The following is a 24,637-nucleotide window of genomic DNA, read 5'->3' on the forward strand; positions in this document are numbered from 1 at the left end:
ATACTATACCATGAACTTCTCCCGCTCTCAGTTCTGTCAACCCCAGGGCTGGGCGTTATCAACCGCTCGCCAGGAGCCGCAGTTTTTCGTATCCGTCCTGACGGATATCGACGCGAACAGACATTACTGCGCGTGTCTGTGCTTCAACGAAACCATCGCAATCACTCCGAGCAAACCCATCGACGAGGAGGAAGAGGATGATAACCTTTCCACCACCAGCAAGGCTCTGCTGGCGGCGAACAGTGGTCCCCCATCAATCACCCATCACAGCATCATGTACGCCCCCAAGTGTTTGGTGATAGTGTCCCGATTGGATTACATCGAAACGTTCCGGAATTGCCTCGGGACCATCTATACGGTGTATCTGGAAAGCTTAAAATACCACCTGCATCATCTCATCGGCAGTATACTGGGCTGCATCCAAGTTCCTCCTCCGGGCGGACCGCAGGTTCGCTTCTCCATAGGAGCCGGCGATAAGCAAGTGCTGCAACCCCCACTCTCTCACACACTTCCCGTCACGGGATCCTGCGTAAGCTTGCTTTTCCACCAGCTGGGCATCAAGAATGTGATGCTACTGTTTTGCGCAGTGATGACCGAGCACAAAATACTTTTCCATTCGACGAGTTACTCACGCCTCACCGACAGCTGCCGTGCGCTGACCGCCCTGATGTATCCATTCCGCTACAGCCACGTGTACATTCCTATCCTGCCAGCGTCGCTGGTGGAAGTATTATCCACACCAACGCCTTTCATAATGGGCATCCACAGCGCGATGCAGTCGGAGGTGACCGAAGTGCTCGATGTGATAATTGCCGATCTGGACGGGGGCTCGATTCACATTCCCGAATCGCTGGTGCCACCGGTGGCGAAATTGCCACGGGCCCTCTGGGAGGCCACGGAGAGTGCACTGCGGCTGGTGTTGCATCCGGAGCTAGCGCTGGCCGATATGGCATTTCCCCCCAATAACAACAATAACATCAATAACGGGTATGGCTATCGAGAGCCGAAGAACGATGCCACAATGTTGGACAAAGAGATTCGGGCTGTGTTTATGAGACTATTCGCACAGTTACTACAGGGTTACCGTTCTTGCCTGACGTTGATTCGAATGAATCCGAAGCCCATAATTCAGTTCCATCGGGCGGGTTTCCTCGGAGCGAGAGACCTGGTGGATTGTGACTTTTTGTCACGAGTGTTGGATAGCATGTTCTTCACCGGCTTCGTGACAGAAAGGGGTCCTCCTTGGAGACCCTGTGACGCGTGGGATGAGCTGTACAGTTCGATGAACGACTTACTCAAACAGGAGACACAAGACCCCGGTATGGTTTTAATACACATCCAGGATTTGGCCAAACAGTTGTTCACCAACGAGAACCCCAACCCACAGCCGTACCAGCAGAAAATTCTCCGACCACCAGAAGGGGCATTCGCGAGGATTCATCAACCCCCAATGCCATTAATCGATAGCCAGGAGGTTCAGAAGGTAATAAACGATGGGCTTGCGGCGAACGATCTCCAAGCCAGGCTCCAAACCATCCGGCCAACACCACGGATCGTCCCAATGGGTCCGTATCTGAAACCAGTTCCGGAACTTCGACCTGTCGTGAACAATAGTGTACGCAAGTTGGAGGTTCTAAAGACCTGTATAAGCTGTATCTTTGAAAATAAAATCACCGAAGCGAGGAAAAGTTTTCCGGCAGTTCTTAGGATACTGAAGCAGCGAGACGCTCGGATGACACTGTGTAGGGAACTGGCAAGGATAGCTCACGGCAATAAACAGTTAGACCATCAGCAATTCGATCTGGTTGTAAAACTTATGAACCGAGCGCTGCAAGATGATTCTTCTAAAGACGAATACGGCGTTGCAGCAGCATTGCTCCCACTGTCTACTACATTCTGTCGGAAGCTTTGCACCGGGGTGATTCAGTTTGCTTACACTTGCATACAGGATCACCCTGTCTGGAAGAACCAGCAATTCTGGGAGGATGCTTTCTACCACGACGTGCAGAATTTCATCAAAGAACTCTATCTGCCTCGACACCACAATCATGACAAACCATACAGCAGCTGGTCCACCGACAACAACGGGTTGACCCATTCGGCGTCTCGAGACAAACTGGACCGTTCGACGTTACTTTCGAGAGCGCAGGAACCTTCTGCGCTGGAGATTGCCGCCGATCAGATGAGAACCTGGCTCTCGATAGACGGCGAAAAGCAGAATGAATTGATCAGTTCCGAAGAGAAAACGCTTTACAGCCAAGCGATTCACTATGCAAATCGGATGGTTTTCCTGCTGATTCCCCAGGACGTCAATAGCGGGGGACGTGTTCAGAGGCTCGAATCACACCCGGAGGACGATGGGAGTGTCTCGAATAGCGTGATTGAATCGCACAGTCATAGCGATCACAGTGACGAAGGGTTTGAGGATAATGATCCCGGAGAGGTCGGGACACAGGTAGCGAAAATGGTGTGTAAGTTTATCGACCGCGTGTGCAATGAGGGAAATGTTACCGCCGAGCATCTGAGAAACCTCCACCAAATGGTTCCGGGTGTGATACAGATGCACATCGAAACGCTGGAATCGGTTAATCGAGAAGCGAAACGGATCCCTCCCATTCAGAAACCCAAGCTGCAGTATCCTTCATTGCTGCTGGGAGAGGAAATCATCGGAGACCCTATGCGAGTGTATCTTCTGGCAGATGGCCGCGAAGAGAAGGAAGTTGGAAACTCGAATTTGTTACCGGCGGAGGGTGCACTGTTCCTTACCAATTACCGCATCGTGTTCAAAGGGTGGCCCTGCGATCCGTACTGCTGCGAGCAGAGCATCGTGCGGGCCTTCCCAATTTCATCGCTTACCAAAGAGAAACGGCTCACGGTAATTTATCTGCAACATCTGGAGCAGGTCCTGCAAGAGGGGATGCAACTTCGGTCGTGTACATTCCAACTGATCAAGGTTGCCTTCGACGAAGAAGTGATTCAGGAAGCGATTGAGGCTTTCCGCAAGATGATTCACAAGGTGCGACATCCGGAGGATGAGTTTGGTCATTTCGCCTTCGCTACGACTCACGGAATCGCGAATCCTACGCCACTGCACAAGGCGAAGGGAAAGAATGCTACTTTGAAGAATTTTGCTAAGAAAACACTGCTTCGGACTGCGAAGAAAGCCGGTTTCAAGCCGAAAGGTGCGACCAAGCAAAAATACATTCTTCCTGGAGCTGATTTCGAGGAGACCTACGGCAGCAGCGCAACCGGAATCAACGAAAACCCGGAGGACGAAGATGGTTCGGACGAGGGTGCGGATACCATGCCACGAGTGACGGTCAAAGATGTGGAGCGACTGAAGGAAAGGAGTTACGTTAAGGATTGGTTTAGAGTAGGGCTGGGCGACATCCAGACAGGTTACCGGATAAGTTCAATTAATTGTAACTATAGTTTATGCAGAACATACCCCGCAATGATGGTCTGTCCGAAGGACGTTAGCGACGATGCTCTAAGGAATCTCTCTCGCTGTTACAAACACCATCGGATACCAGTGGCAACATGGAGGCATAAAAATGGAGCCACACTTTTGAGGGGTGCTGTTCCGCTAGCGAAAGGTGTCATGGGGATGCTCAAAGGTCATCCCGGATCGTCGAATACTTCAGCAGACTCTGCCAGCTTCCAGGAACAGGACCGCTACTTTGTGTCGGTTATCAAGACCACACCTCACACTCGCCCTATCCGACATACCTGGGGTCTATCGGACTCGAACATCTCTCTGGATTCGTTGGCTTTGGCCGCTAGCAACCTAATGACCCGTTCAGACATATCGACCCTAACCCCCGACATTAGTCGTAAAAACAATGTTGGCCTGTACTCAATGAACAATTCATCTTTCTCAAGCTTCGGAGCGCTTCGTTCGAATTCCAAACCCAACAAGTGGGGCTCTCTGAAACCCAACAACCACAACAGCGCGGCTACACTCCGTGACATCCACAGCTGGGATCAATCCCATCAGTATACCTTCCAACGTGTGCCATTATACTTCCTCGGCGAAAAGTCTCAATCGAAGTCAGCCAAGCTGTCGGAAATGTACGCCGAATTCATTCCCGTAGACTACACCGATGTTCGACACTCGCGGACGGCCTTCAAGAAACTGATGCGAGCATGTCTGCCATCGTGCACCACCACCGAACCCGACCAGACCTTCTCCAAGCTGGTCGAACAATCCGATTGGCTACAACAGATCCGTGGCCTACTACAACTCTCTGGCGCCGTGGTAGATCTCATGGATCTTCAAGAGTCTAGTGTCACACTCGCCCTTGAAGATGGCTGGGACGTCACCGCTCAAATATCATCCCTCGCTCAGCTGTGTCTCGACCCGTACTACCGGACGATCGAAGGCTTCCGCGTACTCATCGAGAAAGAATGGCTCGCATTCGGTCACCGTTTTGGACACCGCAGCAATCTCAAACCGAACAGCAGTTCGGGGTCACCGTTCGCTCCCACCTTCCTTCAGTTTCTAGATGCAGTGCACCAGATTCAGTCTCAATTTCCACTCGCATTCGAGTTCAACGAGTTCTACCTGCGTTTCCTCGCTTACCATCACGTGAGCTGCCGCTTCCGTACCTTCCTGTTCGATTGTGAACTCGAACGGGTTGACTTTGGTATTACCGCGATCGATGATAAACGGGGTTCGCTTAATTCGCACCACAAGCACGTTGTGGAAACCCTGACGGTGTCCGACGATGACAACATCTACCCGGGAGGGGTTAGTGGTGGCGGTGGTGGACGCGGAAATCACGCCTCCAACACACAAAAGTTCGGACCTTCGCTGTTTGACTACATCGAACGGCAGCACGCCAAAAATCCCATCTTCTACAATTTCATGTACACCCCAGATCCGGATCGACTGGTGCTACGGCCTCAGAGTGCCATATCCGTGCTGGAGGTATGGTCGTACTACCTAGATGAAGAGCTAGCTCAGGGACCTCCGTACGACCCGGAGCTGGTCTGCAGTGATAACTTGGAGGAGGATAGTGATTACGCCAGCAGTGGTAGTCTAGCCAACAAGCATCCCAGGAGGAAGGTCGTATCGGTAGGGTACGACAGTTTGGCGAAGTTTGATGCGGATGCGTTTTCGCGACTGCTAGAGGAGCTTAAGAATGCAGAGGCGGAACGGGGTTTGCTGCCGCAGAAATGGCGCCAAGTGTGGGACAAGCTGGAGCTACCTCATTCGGACTCGCTAGCGCGACACGCATCGTTCAGCAGTGCTTTGGTGCGGTCACATGGCCGATTATTGCACAAAAGGTAGGTAGAGGGTCTTCAATAGGTGTAAGTAATTGTACCCTAACTGTTTATTCCCACAGGTCCACCTTGGAGATTATTATGCGTGGTCGCCAGGTTGGTTATCACCAGGAGAACTTCCTGCATCCTCACCGGTTCGAGAAGCATGCGTACTCGGCACCAATCAATTGTAACCACTGTGGAAATGTCCTGTGGGGTCCGCTACTCAACGGCCTGCGGTAGATATTCACCAAAAAATCTATTAGCCTGGAAGCATAACCAATCGGAGATCATGTACCCATTTCAGATGCGTTGACTGCGGTAACACGTACCACGAAAAGTGCGCCGAATCGGTGCCGAAGAATTGTACCAAGTACAAGGCGGTTGAGGGAAACCAGCAAACGCTGGCACGCAACCAGGGCGACAACAATAGCGTTTCATCCAGTGTGAATACGGCCAACACTACGAGCCAGCATTACTACGAGCAGTACAGCAGTAATGTTGCCGACGATAGAACACATGAAGGGTATCTACCGCTTGGATGGTTCCCATTGGACAAATTGTTAACTGACTTTTTTGTTTTCTTCTAGCTACCTATACAAACGGGGTGCAATATTGAAAAACTGGAAGCAGAGATGGTTCGTGCTGGATTCACACAAGCACCAGCTGAGGTATTACGACGCAATGGAGGACTGCAACTGCAAGGGATATATTGGTAAGTTTTTCGATTGTTGAACGCAGATAAGTGGCGAGTTCCGAAGTGAGTTGAACTATTTTCCATTGCAGAACTTGCTGAGGTACAGTCAGTGGCACAAGCACCACCCCAGGCTGCACCGGTGCCCTCGAAGAAAATTGACGAGAAGGCCTTCTTTGATGTGAGTATGGTTGTGTTATTGATGTGGGGCATATAGCGCATGTGTGATAATGTTCGCACCATCGTACAAATAAGATTCTCGTTTCACCTGTGCATACAATGCTTTGGTTTTCTTTGCATGCACGTAAGCTATTATTCATATCATAATAGGCTGCGAGTAAAAAAAGCCGATTTCCTTAGTTTGACCGTTGCACCATGACGAAGTAGAAGCGTATTCGTGAGTTGTCCCACGCACAAATGTCGCAAAAAGACATTTCAATCGCCGTGAGATTGTTCCGGACCGTGAAGAGGGTCTTAGACCGAAAAAAGAAAGAACGACTATCCACGAAAGGAGGATTCGAACGAATCCAGTTCGTTCAATGAGAAAAATGGCGAAGGAACACGGGATCACCGACTCTACGGCACGGAAGATCGTAGAGGAAAATTATGAGGCAAAGTCGAGAGCACGCAAAAAACTCACACGTTTACCAACCGCATTCGGAAGCTACGAGTCGAGCGATGTAAGACTTCCTCAAGCAAAAAATTCCGGTAATCCTGTTGACTGACGAGAGCATTACCGTTGATCCCGTATCAAATTCATACTCCGATCGCTATATTAGTTTTCTCCCGGATAAACACGTGTATCTGACGAAGCATCCTGTTTGCATATGGTGTTCGGATTGGTGATTTCAGATGGCAAAAAAATGAACCCGGTGTTAATTCCAGAAGACGACAAAGTAAACGCGGGTGCCTACATCAGGATTTTGAGTAAGTATGTTCTTCCCTGGATCAAAGAGCAGTACGGCCCGAAGCCAAATGTTGTATTTCAACAAGATGGGACTCCGTGCCACACCTCGAACCGCGCTCAGAAGTGTTTGCAGGAACATCTACTGTTCTGGGCGAAGGATATGTGACTGCCATCCAGCTCCGATTTTAATCCGCTGGATTACTCAGCAGGGTGCGTCATGAAGGCCAAGGCCTATTCTAAATGCCATCCGAGTACAGCAAGCCTCAGATAAACATTGACCCGTACCTGGAGAGAAATTAATCCAGGTTACATTATAAGGACCTGCCATGCGTTCCGGAAATGTGTTGAGGCCGTTATTGCAACAAGTGAAAACTCGATCGATGATTAACATAGTTTAAGACTCTCAGAAAAATCCCTAAATCTAAATCGAAACCGAAGATTTTGACAGTTTTTTCTAATTTTGAAATAGTTCAATGGCGCAAACATTATCATGCATAAGGTATGTCCACTGCAAACGATGTTATTATTTTCACTTATGTGGCGAATGCCACTCATAAATTTTACTATTAATGTCAGATATCGCACTTTGTGAGACAAACGACTATTCGAGTTCGCGGTCAAAGTATAAGTCAATGGGAAGTGATCCGTATTTCATCTGCAGATGTGCAGCAGTTAATTCTCTACCAAAAGTTGAGCACTTTTTCTGCTCGATGAAAATTTTTGGGGAACAAATGTTGCAACATATAGTATCCGATGCGCAGTTGTCTACTTCGAGGACTCGGGGAAATGAAACAATTTTTCTTCAACTAGTGACTGTTTGCATCGCTCGAACGAATAGGATGATTCTTTGTTCCATGTTTTTTTTGTCGTTTTCTCATCAGTTCGGGATCATCTTTCGTAACTGCTTCTGAATTTCTACAGTATGTGGTAGGTAACGTTTGTAAAGCTTGAGTAATTTAATATCTGGACGTATAGAAACGAATATATTTCATCTCTATATTCCATTTCCACCATCTCTTCATCTCTGTTGCATCCCGAGTCACCTTTCCACTTTTCTTCAGCTTTTGTCCGAAAATTTGTTTTTTCAAGCCCTCCTTATTGTACATTTCGGTATCCATTCTACTTCAGTGTCCTGTTTGGTTTCTTACTGGCACGGAAAGATCAAAACGAATCGCAGACGAATCGTTCTGTCGGTGCTTTGGCTGGCATTGAATTTATTGACGATATTATCACCCCTATTCTGTATTTCGACCGATTCGGCCCATTAAATGGGCAAATCGTTCGAAACAGGGAAAGCGAAATTATAACTCGAACGAAATGGCAAGCCGTCGGAATACAGAATAGGGCTATATAATCCGACAGCCATGAGTTTGTCCTAGTCGTTCTCAACACCTTCAAATGCAATTACCGATCCTCAGATCCACCGGGACGCTTACTATAACCCTGCCGATCGATAGTATGTCGATTACGGAAATGTTTGAGAACGCTGCACACGGTCGATTTAGCCAACTTCAACGACTTCCCGATTATTAAACCTGAACAAAATGAATAGCGATGAACTTATCAGCATTTCAATACATACTGTTGTAAAAACATTCCAGATCCGACCAGATTTTAAATGACTCGAGAGACGTTAGTTAATGCCAGGAAACGACACAAATCATTCTTTCCTGTTGGTATCTCATATTCGATAGAACACAGACACGTTACGCCATAGTACTTATTCCGTCCTTGTCTATCATATATTTCAGATTCTACCTGCTGCTTGGAAAAAAAACATAATTTTCGGTATTGATTACACGACTTGAGGCGAAATGAAGAGGCCTTCCCCATCTGCTGCTCAAAGGGCTACGTATTCCCATTTCACATATGGTGTGAAACGTCTTTTGTTGCTTGAAATTTTTCTGGGTGCAATCGACTTTGCTTTGAGGCCACCCGAGGTGTAATTATATGGCATGGACACACACTATACCAGTGTTCACTTCCTATTTAATTTACTCCAATACATCCGTACTCTTGTTCTTGTTCGCTGCATGCAGGGAAAACGGAACTGTTTTTCCTCTATCCTGTCTTGTCGCTGGAATCAGTCAATGTTAATAAGAAAATGATGCTAGATTATTTTGTCGAAAATTACGAATCAGCGGCTTTCGATAGTACTACCGACTTGTGCCGATCCATGCGAGAAACTTTGCGATAAGCTTTTTTACGTGTTAATGCGCAAGGATTCGGTTGATTTCCGTATTTCCGGTGGTACCAGCAAACGCTTCCGCTGCTGGATCTCAATTCTGAGGAAGATTTGCCACGGTTTTGTACTGGAGTAGTCTTGAGACATCGAAACTCTGCTGTAAGAACATCAATTTCATCCTTCAAATTGGCGGCAATAGTATTTTTTCCCAAAAATTCAAGTTTATTCATCAGACTCAATTACTTATCATCGAACTTTACAGAGTAGGATTGGGCAATCTTTATAAAAAGATCGATCTTGATGGATCAATCGGTACCAAAGAATCGATCTTTGAAAAATCGAATGCCTTTTTTCCAATTTATTTTCTTGTTCTATATAAGAATTGTATTTTCTTTAAACATGAAAAAAACATTTCATATTGCTATGCAGACATCAGAGGCATTTCAGTTTTATTTTCAAAATGAAAGTCACAAAAAAAACTTTAGAGCCAAGGAAAAATGTATTTTCCAGGGCTTTCATCTTGAACCGTCATGGAATTATTTCATTAAATAAATTAATTGAAAATTATTATTAGAAATTTAACGACTGATGTTCATCTAGAACTCCACTAACAATAATCCCGTTGAATCCAATCCAATGGCATTTAGTCGAAATCTTGGTAGTAGTCCCAGTTCTAGAAAAGAACGCTTCAGCTGGACCTGATGTCACCATCCCATCTCGTCACAATTTTCACTGTCAGCCTAGTGAATGTAATGGTGTAAATATAACTTGTGACCGCTTGTTTTAAGATGTCCAAACTTACACTGCTTCTCCTATATTTACGACCTCTAATTTGACAACCTTGAAAGGGATCCAATGTTAAGAAGGTTTCCAGCGGTTTTTGGTGAAAATCAATGTTCACTGAAAAACAAATAAAAACTAATTCTACAATCATAAAGATCGAAAAGATAGCAAAAGATCGATTTTCGCACTTTTTTTGTGAGTAGGAAAAATCGATCCGAAAAATCTAAAATCGGAGTGGAAAAGATCGATCTCTTAAATATCGATCCATATCACTAATTTGAAATCCTCGAAAGCTATCCAAATGTTGACATTATGTTTATAAAATTTGTCAGGTGGTGAGATTAAAATCGATGTACATTGAAAAAAAAAATCTAAGATCGAAAAAATCGAAGGAAAAAGATCGATCTTTGCGATTTCTTCGGGTACAATGAATCGACCCAAGAAACCGAAAATCGAAATGAAAAAGATCGATCTCCTGAAAATCGATCCAAGATCGCTCAATCCTATTACAGAGTGAAATTTAAACTTAAAATAAAATGTTCTATATAATTAAGACTAACAATTTCATAATAACTAAATCTAACGCTAGATTGATTGGACAGGATTAGGATTTAGGACTAGAATGGAGCGAGTGATGTAGTTTAGTTCGATGAGGAGGGAGGGAATCAAACACTGATATAATTTCGTTTGAGAAATTGGTAAAAAGGGAGTATTAGGTTGAGGTCGCGACTAGCTAAGATGTCTCTGGCGGTTGTGTTACATTTACCCGAATACCATTCACTCGAAACACGTGTCCGATGCACATTCATCCGAATGTACCAAATATCCGAATGTAACAAATACCCGAATGTAACATTTACTCGAATGCAACAGATATCCGAATATGACGAATACCCGAATGCGACATTTACCCGAAAAACAGTTCCGACAACGGGTGTCTTATGGAATATTCGGATAATAAAGGGTGTGTCACATCAAATTGCATCACGGAAAAAACGCTGTAGAAATTCGCCCAGTAGACCGAACCTTTTGAAAATTTTAGACAGTAAAATAAAAATTATTAAACAACTTTTGGCATTTTCTTTTTATTCATACTTCGAGCCCAAGCCCGTATGCTCGCACCTTCCACTTTACCCCGTCCATAAGGTTCTGTACAACGCCAGGATGTAGTTTTTTTTGAACAGAAATCCATTTTCTCTTGAAGTCCGCCTCCGATTTGACAACTTTTGGGTTCTTCCGGAGGGCCTGCTTCATAATCGCCCAATATTTCTCTATTGGGCGGAGCTCCGGCGCGTTGGGCGGGTTCATTTCCTTTGGCACGAAGGTGACCCCGTTGGCTTCGTACCACTCCAACACGTCCTTTGAATAGTGGCACGAAGCGAGATCCGGCCAGAAGATGGTCGGGCCCTCGTGCTGCTTCAATAGTGGTAGTAAGCGCTTCTGTAGGCACTCCTTAAGGTAAACCTGCCCGTTTACCGTGCCGGTCATCACGAAGGGGCCCTCCGCTTTCCGCAAGAGCAGATCGCTTGCCACACCATGTACTTCTTGGCAAACTTGGATGGTTTCTGCTTGCGAATCTCCTCCGGAACGCTGAATTTGTCCTCTGCGGAGAAGAAAAACAGGCCCGGCAGCTGACGAAAGTCCGCTTTGACGTAGGTTTCGTCGTCCATTACCAGGCAATGCGGCTTCGTCAGCATTTCGGTGTACAGCTCGCGGCTCGCGTCTTCCCCACCATGTTTTGCCTTTCGTCGCGGTTAGGAGCCTTCTGAACCTTGTATGTACGCAGGCCCTCCCGCTGCTTGGTCTGCTGGACGAATGAACTTGATAAATTCAGCTTATTGGCGACATCCCGGACCGAACTTCTCGGATCACGTCTAAACTGCTTAGCTACGCGCTTGTGATCTTTTTCACGGACGGAGCATCCATTTTTGCCGTTCTTCACCTTCCGGTCGATGGTTAGGTTCTCGAAGTATCGTTTTAGTACTCTGCTGACCGTGGAGATTGGACGATTCCCAGCATCTTACCGATGTCCCGATGTGACAACTCCGGATTCTCGAAATGAGTGCACAGGATTAATTCACGACGCTCTTTTTCGTTCGACGACATTTTTCCAAATTTACGAAAAATTGACAGTGAAGCATGTCCATCGTGATCTATAGACTCTTATCTGATTATAAGCGAAAGCTGAAGATATAAGTCCTAAAAATTAAATTTCTACAGCGTTTTTTCCGTGATGCAATTTGATGTGACACACCCTTTAAATAAGATTTAATCAATACAACATGATAGTGCAACAAAAATACGCAGCAAAATGAAAAATTGCCGGCGGCCTCTCGCAAGCAAACCTGTGTTCCACCGATTGCCCGGTTAGTTTGAAACATAGTAGACGACGCTTTATTTATGTCCGACCGAGCGTTAGCGAGCATCAGACGGCATACGTTTGTCTGGTGTATTACGTTTGTCCGGGTAATCTTTGCTTTGAAACATAGCATTTATAATCCAATGCAAAAATTAATAAAGGAGCTTTTCTGTTGGGTTGTGCTCAACTGATTTTAATTTATTATCAGAATTACACCAAAATGTTTATCATTTTGTTCATATTTTTTCTTTCTCATTGATAAACGAAAATATTACTATCAACGATCACAGTGCGATACAGATGTGCATCTAACAAAGAATGATTAGACATAAGGCGGGATATCACGCGAATGAAGTCCCGACCTACATTCAATCTCTTGAATCATGTGTTTGTCGGTATCCTAGGAATAATTGTATGCAACCAGCGATCCATGTTATTTTCACTCTAAGTGTGTTGCCAATTGGAGAGTGCGTACCGACGAAGATTACAAAGAAAATCTGGAGCCTTAAAAGGCGCCAGTCTTAGCTAACAAGTCCGCTCTCTCGTTACCTGGAATGAAGCAATGGGCTGGGACCCAGGCTAATGTAATTCTGTAAGATTTTTTTTTACTAGATACCCAAGAGCTGTCTTATTCTCATAAGAAAATGGTGCTCTTGTAGGTTTTATCGATCGGATAGCTTGTATTGAGCTGAGGCTATCTGAATAGATAAAATAGTGATCAATCGACAAGGATTCATTTTTCTCCAAAGCGTGATAGATTGCGGCAATTCCGCAATTTTAGGGTTTCATTAAATATGCCAAAACCAGTGGTCACGCGTATTCAAGAGCATGCCACTCGGAATACATTCAAGGCGTGTTATCTGGCTTAAGAAATCTCAACTAAGTATTATTAATAAATGACGCTAGTTGATGTATACGTCGAGACGGCAAAAGTTCCACAGGGAACGTTAACGCCATTCAAGAAGGATTGGGTGATCTTGGATCGATCTTTAGAAGATCGATCTTTTCCATTTCGATTTCCGATTTTTTGGATCGATTCTTTGTACTCGAAAAAATCGCTAAAATCGATCTTTTTCTCCGATTTTTTCAATCTTTGAAAAACTTTTTGATTTGTTTTTCAGTGTACATCGATTATAATCCCCTCAAAGACCACTTCAAAAATACGATAAACATGATGCCAACATTTGAATGGCTTCATTGAGCTTGCTGACAAAGTCAGTCTGATTCGTCTATGATTTACTTTTGTACAAAAGCCGACAGGATCATAACTGAGATAGCGACGTATTGCAACCAGTGGCTCATACGATCACTGAACTGAATTATGACATCAGTTCCAGTCGAAAGGTTGTTTTATAGAATTGGCGCTAAAAGCAATATTTGCGTATCAATAATAAAAATATAAAATAAATAAATTGAAAAAAGGCTTTCGATTTTCCAAAGATTGATTCTCTGGTAGAGATTTAAACGGCGAATTGATCGCTACGCTGCTTTGAGAATCGATTCGTCAAGGTCGATCTTTTTGTAAGGATCGCACAATCCTAGTCGCATATCTAGGAGAAGCAGTTGTGCAAGCTCGGTCATTACAAAACAAGTGGTTACAAGTTATATTTACACCATCACATTCACTAGGTTGACACTGAAAATTGTGATAAAATTTAATGATGACATGAGATTTTATGGAATTTTTGCTAGCTGAGTTCTGAACGAATACCAATTGTGAAATTTCTAATAATAATTTATTTCATTAAATAATTCCATGACAGTACAAGATGAATGTCCTGGAAAATGCTATTTTTCTAGGCTTTAAAGTTTTTTGGAGAACAAAATAAAATTATTTTGATGTTTGAATAGAAATATGAAATTTGTATTCCCTGAATTTTACAAAGAAATCGGAGCCTTCAAAGATCGATTCACCAAAGATCGATTCTTTGGTACCGAATTAATCAATGGATCGATCTCTTCGCCGTTTAGAAAATCGATTCGTCAAAATCGATCTTTTTCAAAAAGATCGCCAAATCCTAGTACGGTCCATCAGTAAAAAACATTCTATCAGAACATACTTCGCGAAATGTCGACTACTAGATCCGTGAGATAACCACAAATCGTGTATGTTCTGGAATATCCCGTATTTCCTGATGCGTGGTTGAATCGAAATTTACAGCGGAATCATAGAAGTATAATAGACAGTCTTGGTTTACGATGCATGACGAAGGTTGCAGTCCTTGTGAAAGGAACTTAACGTATAAGGTGGTGAACCTCGACTCTGGATTCAATTAAAGAGGTTATCAATTACCAATGGATTAATCTTACAGCGAATTAGATATCTATATGGTAGTTTAGAGAATCGAAGAGGTACGCGAAGTGTTTCATCTGAAAGCAAGAAGACGAAATGATTGGGTGATTGGTGATTCGAGCAGATGGATCATTTTGTTTTTCCTGTATTATAGTGACTTTCAACACTTTTGGCTGGTTCGTCACTTTACTTCCATTTTTTTTAAATGGATGTCAGGAGTGAGAATTGAACTCGTGACCTTTAGCGTGAGAGGTACGGTTGTTAGCACTACGCCAGATCGCCTCCCCTAGCTGATGGATCAGGTTTCACGTGCTTACGTTAATTTATGCCGACAATAAATCGCTCCAATGAACATTTTCTCGCATAGCTTGACGTAAGCGGCAGGTTCCTTCATCTGTAGTATTAGAATTTACATTTCAGATAATAGTCAAAACGTCTCCGTCGATAGTTCCAGTGCTTGTCGAATAAAAAACGAGTAGGTTTGGAAAAGGTGTTCTGGGTTTGTTGCGAGTCTATGATAGTTGTGGCAGGACAGGTAAAAACGAATTCAATTTACCAGCAATGTCAATATTATTTTGATTTCATTATCAATGTTATTATTTTCACTATCACCCTGAAACTTTCTGAACTCGAGTCGACCGCGAGTAATCGGTTTCCTATTTTATTAACCATAGAATTGAAGAAACATGCTAATATATTTTAGCAAAAATATAGTTAAGAGTCTGGCTCCTTTAAACCTATGTAACTAAGCCTGTAAAAATAAACGGATTAATAAAAAAATCACCCTGAAACTTCAAGAAATTCAAGTAATTATAACCAAAAGCAAGATTTATTCTCTACATTCATCGCGATGAACAAATATTATCGGTATGGACTGCGTTTCAATTATTTCTTATATTCTTATATTATATAGGGTTGGGGAAAAAGAAATGTCGTATTTCTGATCGAAATTTGACGCTTTATTTAACATACTTAAAATTATCCAATTTATATATAATTGGATAATTACCATATATAATGGTTCCAAACGGTTTTATGGTCTATACCCAGTTCCTGGTCAATCGTGCGAGTGCTCACATGCCGGTCTACTTGGATGATTTCAACGATTTTATCGGTCTCCTCGACGATTGGCCTACCAGTACGGGGTGTATCTTCGACAGCCACTACACCAGAACGAAATCGATCAAACCAACGCTGTGCTATGTAGCTGTGCGCAGGTAGTAAAAACGTAAAATATGGCGAATTTCTTACTTGGTGGACTCCATCTTTGAGGCGCTTTAACTTGAGACTGAAAAGGACAATCACAACACTGTCAAAACGACACTTGTAGCACAGATTGTCGTCTTTAAATAGCTGTATAGTATGACCCGATGCGTTAAGTACAACATAAGATATGTTAAAGTGTTGCCATATATTGACAATATACGACATTTCTTTTCCCCAACCCAATATAAGAAAACGCTGAGTAATAGGACACTGTCATGAATAGCATGTTTGGACTCTACAGAGAATTTGTTTCAAATGTAGTATTATAACACAAAATACTGGAAATTGTTAATTTTTGAACGATGTACAAAAGCTGTATGGAACTACGTCAGTTATGCTTTTAAGCTGTGATTATTCGAAAACATTTTTTACAAAATTGCTGAAATGTTTGCGAACAAAACATGTTTGTTGGCATATTGAGCATACGTATTACGATGTGTAGAATGCGTAGCATGAAAAATAAAGCTATTTTGTTCATTTTATCGCTTACCTATACAAAAATGGGCACAGTAGTTGGCGGATTGATAAACTTCAACACTTTCTAAACACACAATCAATTTTCCCACTAAGGTCAATTTCACAATAAACATCTTTGTTTTTGTTACAACACAAAAATACTAACAAATTCTTCGGGCGGCGAATATCATTCTAACATTCCTTCCCTTCCCCTGGTGACTGTAAGGACGTGGCCGGCGTCGTTATTGACCATTTAAAGCTCGAATCACCGAAAATTGCACAACGAGAATGATTTGCTAGTCTTTCTTTCTTTCTTCGTCTGATTGGAGTTGACAGCTGTCAGCTCCAGTATTTTGGCCCAGTGTCACAGACTATATGGCCAGCAAACATAAATCCCAGCGGTGTTTGCGTGACGGCTAACCGTTTATCACATCAAATATTATTGTTTACAAACTTAACTTGGCTTGCTTAACAAAATCAACTACTTCTTGATATAATTCGAGTGTTTTCGATTTATACAGCTCAGTTAGGCTCAAATATTTTTGTTCAAATTGGAAATTCGATCGAAGTAAATCATATTTGGGGCAGTACATTATTGCGTGCTCGGACGTCTCTGGAACTTCGCAAATCTCGCAATCCTCAAGTTTCATTTTTGCCAGCCAAAACTTTGAAAAATCGTGACCGGTCATCAAACGATTAGTAAGCCTAATATCATGTCCGTTCATATTTATTCGGTTATACCATGGCTCGGTTGAGAATTCTGTGCAGTACATATGTAAAACCTTTTTCCAAGGAGTATTCCTTGTACCATTGGTCGGCTATTTCTTGAGTTTTCAATTTGAGTCGGTAAAATGCATCTTTCAAAAACAACATATTCCTGTAGGTTGGAGCATCGTCGGAAATTCCTAATTTGGCCAAGTTATCAGCTATCTCATTCCCTTCTATCCCTATATGACTCGGGATCCACTGGATAGCAACCCCGTGGCAGTGGGCGATCTGAAGTATTTCAACTACCATTGTGGCACCCATTTTTTCGTTCTTCACATTTTCTAAAATCAAACAAGCCGATTTCGAATCGGTGTACACAACGTAATCCTCTAACTCCGTCTGCTGAATAAATGATAATGCTATTCTGATTGCCGTTATCTCCGCAGCCGTGATACTTCCTTCATTTTCTAGTCTATAGTAGTATCTGCTTCTGCAGCTCTCCATATAAATTCCTACCGCACATTTCTCTCCTTCCTTTGATGCATCAGTAAATATGCGCTGTCTTCCTCTATATTTGTTGTTCATCGCAAACAAAACTAGCTGCTTCATTTTAAATTGATTTGTTTCGGTTTTGGTTGTAGTTAACCCTTCTAAGAACGGACAGATTTCGACCGTTACTTGCTGAAGTTTTACTGTTGGCATGATATCATTGAATATATCCCTATTTTTTAGATATATCCTTTCCAGATAACTATATTTGTTCAACTCTAATTCATCCAGATCCTCTAGTTCCGTTAGTTGTCTAGCTACAGCATTATTTCTGCAGATGGCTCGGGCGATTTCTTTGTTTGCTACTAGTTCGTGCCTCAAGTGCAATGGATATTGTCCTGCCAAAGTAGTTAGAGCATTCAGTGGAGTACTTTTTGTACAGCCGGTTATTTTTCTTTAACACTGATTGTTAGCAACTTCCAGCTTTTTTTTATTAGTATTACTGCTGTTGTTTTGTATAGTGCAACCATATTCTAGAACGTTTCTCACTAATGATTTATAAATGTTAGCCATGGTTTGAGGATGAGAGCCACTCCTGATCCTGCAGATGATTTTTAACATATTGAGACGTTCGTTAACTTTTTTTTTAAAATCTCTTTAGTATTGGCTCCAAAACTTAGCAGACTGTCAATCTGTATTCCAAGGTATTTATGTACTTTAACTGTTTCTAATTGAGTCCCGTTGGTCTACACTGTCAATATGCTGTTACTTCTGTGGAAAAGTATTCCTTTCGTTTTGTCAGCATTTATCGTGAAATTCAGATTGCCTGCTGCTTTTACGTTTTGGGCTATATCATTCAAACTTTCCAGTGTTCTACCCTTCACCAGGATACCAAAATCGTCTGCGTACTGGACTAGAATAACGTCCTCTTCATCGATGTTGTGTAAACGTATCGTATAGATGTTGAATAGCGTAGGTGAGAGTATGTCACCCTGGGGCAAACCATTGTTGATAATCCTCGAGATACACGTTTCACGTAATTCCAGACTCAATCTCCTGTTCTGCAGAAAATTTGCTACCCATGTTGTTATTTCGTCTGGAACGTTCAGTTCTGTCAGAGTATCACTTAGTAAATTTGAGTTAACCGCGCTGAAGGCGTTGCTCAAATCTACACATATTAAAGCAACCTTCATTTTTCGCCTTTTGAATGTTTTTATAGCGTTTACCAAGAATTGCAGACAAGTATTGGTCGAAGATCCTTTCCTGAATCCGAATGAGGTTTTTGGAAGGATGTTATTCTCATCTATAAATGTTTGAAGTTTCTCAAGTACAGCAGTGTGCATTACTTTGGTTAACGTGGGTACTAAGCTGATTGGCCTCTTTCCTGATGACATCGTCTGATCTCTGCCTGGTTTGGGTATTGCCACGACGCGAATCGATTTCAAAGCCTCTTCTGGGTATCCCCTTTTCCACATTGCGTTCAAATCTCTCAATAAGTTTTCGGTCACCTTTGGATTTAGTTTCCTCAACATTTCATAGGATATCCGGTCTTCTCCCGGAGCCGATGGTTTTTTTTTCTTGTTCAATATAATATCCCATTTAGTTTCATTCGAAGTGTGACAGTTCTCACGAGCAGACGTGTTGCTGATCGTGTTGAGTTTTTGTTCATTATTTCGGGCTTATTGTTTCGGCAGTCGCTTCCCATTGTTTCGCTTTTTTTGGAATATTTTTTTTTTTTTTGGAATATATTATATCGAGAAAAGAATTTTCGTTTGAAGTGTTTAAACGCGGTCCGGCACCATGACGGGGGCCGTGACTGATTCTGGTGGATTCAAACCGCCGGATCCTGTCAACGGAGTACCTAGTCGCTTGCCAAGTCATATGAGAACAAAAGAAAATGACGGTATTTGTCGATGGCTTCTTCTGCGTCGTTCTCCTTCTTCAAAGGATCAATCTCTTCCTGATCCTTTTGTTCTGGCAGCCCAGGTTGAGAATCAACTCCAATTGGGCAGTATCCGCAATCGTATCTCGGTCAGCGCTGAAGACGAAGGGAAACGCTATGTTATACAAACCATGTCTCCCGTCATTGCGGAAGGATTGATTTCTCTTAAACAGCTTGATACCAATACAAGTATCGAAGTTATTATACATCCAGCGATGAATCGAACACAAGGAAAAATCTATTGTCCTGAAGTGAAATCAGTACCTAAGGAGAAACTGTTATCCGAACTAGCTTCACAAGGTGTTATCGATGTTTTTCCTATCTCAACATTTAGTCAAAAGACAAAAACCCGTGAATTTCGCGGTAATTTGGTCCTCACGTTTTCTTCTGCAATCCGCCCCGATTACGTAGATATTGGATGGCTAAGAGTTGAATGCCTGGCTTACTATCCTTCCCCGCTAATATGTAGACGCTGTTGCAGCTACGGACATGGCCAAAAAATATGCCGAGAAAAGTTTTCTCTTACCCGCTTAGTTAAATGTACAAGGTGCGCAGGTGCTCATGAAAATACCCAGCAGGCACCTTGCACACGGGAGTTTAAATGTGCACACTGCCCTGAGCCAATTGTGACGGAGAAAATTACGAAAGAATCGCCAAATGCGCACAGCTGCAACAGTCGACACTGTCCAAAATACCGTGATGAGGAAGTTATAATCAAATATAAGGTTGACAACAATCTCACCTGGAAGCAAGCACGTGATGCTGTCAAGAGGAAGTCCCCCAATACTAACAACAACAACGTTCTCCGAAGAATGCAAATTCAGGAGAATGAAATCGATGAATTGAAAAGGTCGTTGAGAGATCTGCAGCAAAAACTCGATAGCACCTTTAAGGCAAAGGAAAAAGCTGAAAACGAAAGAGAACGTTTGCGGGAGTACATTCTAAAAGCGGAACGACGAATAGCCTCTCAAAACCAGAGAATACAGCAGTCTCAAGAACAGCAAAAACCTCATCAAACGCCGAAACAACAGCAAGCACAAAAATCTCAGCCTCTCCCAAAAAAACAAGCGAAAAAGGAACAACAACTTCAGATGAGTTTAAACAACACGTCACTCTCGACCGGAAAGGATGAACCCACTATCAATTCCCTGATTAAAGATTCTACATCACTACAAGACACTGTCGTCGATCAACATAGTCATAACCTTGTTAACATTACGGACACTGAATCACAAGGTACAAAGCGCGGCCGTATTTCCCCTATAGTGCCGGAAACAATGCGGAAGCATAAAGAAGCTTATAAAATCATGCGCGATTTTTCACCAACCAACCCCAAAGCATCGATATCTATGTATTTAAGCGACACTGAAGACGAAGCCACAACCGGAAAATATTCCGGTGATAATTTCAAGTAAATTCGCCGATTTCAACGAAGATATCCGACACGGCAATGACAACGGACACGAGAATGGTACAACTAACGAAAACTCCCGAATGCTAAGTGCTTGCCGGTTTGAAGGTATCCAGAGAGACACCCCTTCTTTGGATACTAACATTTCAGCATCTATTCTCCCTCGTAGCCCCTTGCCAGCCGCGTCCGGACATGATCCGGGGAACCCCGACGTTCGTTCGGCGCTTGCTGGCATCGGGCAACTGGGAGCACCACAGGCAAGTTTCCAACACAATCAGAACCGATCAGTCCCAAACGCTGCTCCACTAACAATGCTCACACTATCGCCTTCATTCGATCCTGGTGAAGGAACAAGCTCTCGAAGATTTTCGGCTTCAAAACATCAGTCTACATCTACCACATTCGACGATCTAAACAAGCTGAAACGTACCAAGAAATCCCGTACGGGTCACATTTACCGGCCAAACCCACATATGGACAACTGTTTTCGAAAAGCGAATAAAAATTTCGCACAGGACTTGTTACTCCAACCAAACACCGTAACGTCTCTACCTGTGGCCACGATCGATGTAACTTCTCTACCTCCACTCCTCCCTTTGCTGGCCGCGTTCGGGCATGATCCAGAGCCATCTGACGTTCGTCCGGCGTCTGCTGGCATTGGGAAATTGGATGGAGTCCAGGCAAGTACCCCATATCTCTATTCAATGAACGCAGAAGTTGATCCACTTAACCTTCCAGAAGCTCACTCTCCGAATGATTCAGATATAAGCTCTATCTCCGAAGAACCGGCCACCATCGATGGTTTCCGTATTCTGCTACTACAATGGAACATTCGAAGCTTATGGAATAACGTGGATGAGCTGCTTATTCTAGTAAGGAATCATCTACCTCTCGTACTCTGCCTCCAGGAATCCATGACCAATCATTTTGGATCCTGGCTCGAAAGCAGGTACGAGTTTTTCGTCTACTCTTCCGGATCATCCCGAAATCGTCAGGGTCTAGCTGTTCTTGGAGTCCTTCGCTGTGTTCCACATTCACAGATTCATTTGACCACCAACATCCCGGCTGTGGCTGTGGAGATTTGCTCACCTATTAAAATGACAATCGTCTGCGTATACAACAACACACACAGTGCTCTGCGCACTTCGGAAGCACTGATAGGCATTTCCGAACAGATTTCTGGACAAGCTGTGTTTGCCGGTGATTTCAACGGTAGACATTTATCTTGGGACAACCTTGGATCCAACAGCACCGGTATTAGAATTTTTGAATGGGCCTGCGAAAAAGGGTTGACACCACTAAACAATGGATCACACACCCGTATCAATACTGTCGGTAATGCCAACACTGCTATAGATGTCACTTTCGCGTCGCACTCGTTAGTCAGCAGACTCACCTGGAAAATCACCTTAGACCCTGCGAACAGCGACCACCTTCCAATCCTCGTTGAATTGGATTCCACAGTTGCCAAAGTAACTGGACGAAGCAAATTTAATATGCGTTTGGCCAACTGGGAACTCTTTGAAAACAAAATGATGGATTTCACTCGCCACAGCTGTTCTATGGATATTTCCGTCATCTCCCGCTTCATTATCGAATCAGCGTCGATCGCCATTCCGACGACCATGCTTGGTCGTCCTAGAAGATATGCATATTGGTGGAATCCAGCATGCGCAGCGGCAATAAAACGACGTAGGAAACTGCTTAAAAAAGCCATGAAGCTTCCCCCTGGTGATCTGAGAAGAATCACAGCATTTCAAGATTTTCGTTTAGCCCGTTATGAAGCTCGTGAAATAATTCGTAAGGCGAAAAAAGACTCCTGGGATGAATTTGCTTCGAGCTTCAACCCCTCTACCCCAAGTAGCATAATGTGGCGCCGTTTCAATCGCCTTACCGGAAGACAAGATAATAGGATCCCTAAGATTGATCTACATGGTGTTCTTATTGAAGATCCGTCAGCGATTGCGTTAGAACTTGGAAAGCATTTTTCTCTAAATTCCAGTTCTCGCAGCTATCCGCTGGATTTCTGGAAGGAGGAAATTTCCCAGAAAAACATCCACGAGTTCGTTACTCCACTAAGTAACCCCACAATGGATGTTGATTTCAATATGGATGAATTGCTATTCGCCCTGGAAAAAGGTAAGGGAAAGTCTGCAGGCCCGGATGAAATCACATATCAAATGTTGCGTCGTTTACCATTCATAACCAAAGATGCTCTTCTCCACGGGTATAACGCTAGCTGGCAGCGAGGAGAATACCCAGCAGAATGGCGTGAGTCAATTATAATCCCCATATTAAAGAGTGGGAAATTGTCAAGTGATATCAACTCATATCGACCGATCTCGCTGACCTCGTGTGTTGGTAAGGTATTTGAAAGAATGGTGAACCACAGAGTTATTCAACACTTAGAGAATACAGGTCGACTCGCCAACGAACAACATGCTTTTCGCCCAGGCAGGGGAACTACAACTTATTTCAACGAGCTTAAGGAATCTATCGAAGAAACTATTGAGAAAAACGAACATATGGAAATCGCTCTCCTTGATATAGAAAAAGCTTACGACCGGGCATGGAGGCCGCATATCTTAGACCAGGTCTGTAAAGCCGGCTTAGGCCACAGAGTTTTTTGGTTTAGTCGACAATACCTCGATACACGAACATTTAGAGTATCTGTCGGTGGTAAAACCTCTCCACCAATGATTCAAGAGAATGGAGTGCCACAAGGCGGGGTCTTTTCTCCCACTCTCTTCCTGTTGGCAGTTAATCCCGCTTTCGATATTCCGTTATCCCGTTGTGTCCTCCGTGGCTATGCAGATGATTTTAAAATTTCGTGTTCAAGCAAGTATACGGCGGTTGCCCGTAAGCACCTGCAACGTAACATCGAGACGTTAGACAAGTGGGCGACATCGGTTGGCTTCACTATCAATCCATCTAAAAGCACGATGATCCATATCTGCAGCAAAAAACGTCATCATTTCAACCGAATACCGAAGCTTAAATTACGAAACTCCGTGATCCAGAAGGTTAGCTCGACAAGAGTTCTAGGTGCTTGGATAAATCGTCGAGGGACAGCAAAAACGCATATCGCAAAGACACGAAGCGACTTGCGACAACGGCTCAACTTTATCAAAGCGATCCGATGGTGGGGACAAAGACGAACCCTTCTGAATATAGGGAATGCTACTATAACCTCGAAACTTCTCTACGGAATCGAACTATTCAACCCTACGGACCTTCACGGCCTACGACCAGTTTACAATAGCTTATTACGAGTGTCATCTGGTGCTATCAGATCATCTCCTATTCTTTCTCTCTACGCTGAATGTGGAGTTCGTGATTTCACCTCAGTGGCATGTCGCACTCTGGTTCGCCGTGCTTGTCGCACTCTCGAGCGTTCAAACGAAACTTCATCCAGAATGTTCGAAGAAGCAGAAAGACTTTTTTCAGAACTAACCTCCGAACAGCTTCCTTCTCCCGCCAAGGTCCTTAGAGTTCTATCCAGACCATGGAATGTTCCCCCGGTGCGAGTAGATTGGACTATCAAGAATCTTTACAAAACGGGTCAGGCAAAAGAAATCGCTCGCACGAGCTATTTGGAACTTACTGCTCGAAAATACAGTAACCACAAACTGATATTCACTGACGGTTCAGCAGCAGATGATCGTGTCGGATTTGGAGTCGCGGGAGTCGAACCTCCTGTTGCTCGTCAACTACCATCAGTCTGCTCTATTTTCTCAGCAGAGGCAGCGGCCTTATCATACGGAATTAGCAGAGCAGATGGACCAACGGCAATTTTTTCGGATTCAGCCAGTGCACTTCTCGCAATAGAAAGTGGGAGAAGCAAACACCCTGTCATTCAAGCAGCCGAAACTCACGTCT

At 43.6% G+C, this 24,637-nt stretch overlaps 1 protein-coding gene across 2 annotated transcripts in view; it reads left to right on the plus strand.

Moving 5' to 3' along the window:
• The window catches only part of LOC129780569 (myotubularin-related protein 13), a 48,691-nt gene that overhangs the window by 15,071 nt on the left and 8,983 nt on the right, over positions 1-24,637 (plus strand). For both annotated transcript variants that reach the window (XM_055788954.1, XM_055788956.1), the window contains 5 exons: positions 32-5,289; positions 5,349-5,504; positions 5,573-5,791; positions 5,856-5,980; positions 6,052-6,140. In XM_055788954.1, coding sequence (XP_055644929.1) covers positions 32-5,289; positions 5,349-5,504; positions 5,573-5,791; positions 5,856-5,980; positions 6,052-6,140 — 5,847 coding nt within the window. The remainder of the gene's footprint in view (positions 1-31; positions 5,290-5,348; positions 5,505-5,572; positions 5,792-5,855; positions 5,981-6,051; positions 6,141-24,637) is intronic.

The sequence above is a fragment of the Toxorhynchites rutilus genome, chromosome 3 (genome assembly GCF_029784135.1).
Source record: "Toxorhynchites rutilus septentrionalis strain SRP chromosome 3, ASM2978413v1, whole genome shotgun sequence".
In the NCBI taxonomy this organism is placed as follows: domain Eukaryota; kingdom Metazoa; phylum Arthropoda; class Insecta; order Diptera; family Culicidae; genus Toxorhynchites; species Toxorhynchites rutilus.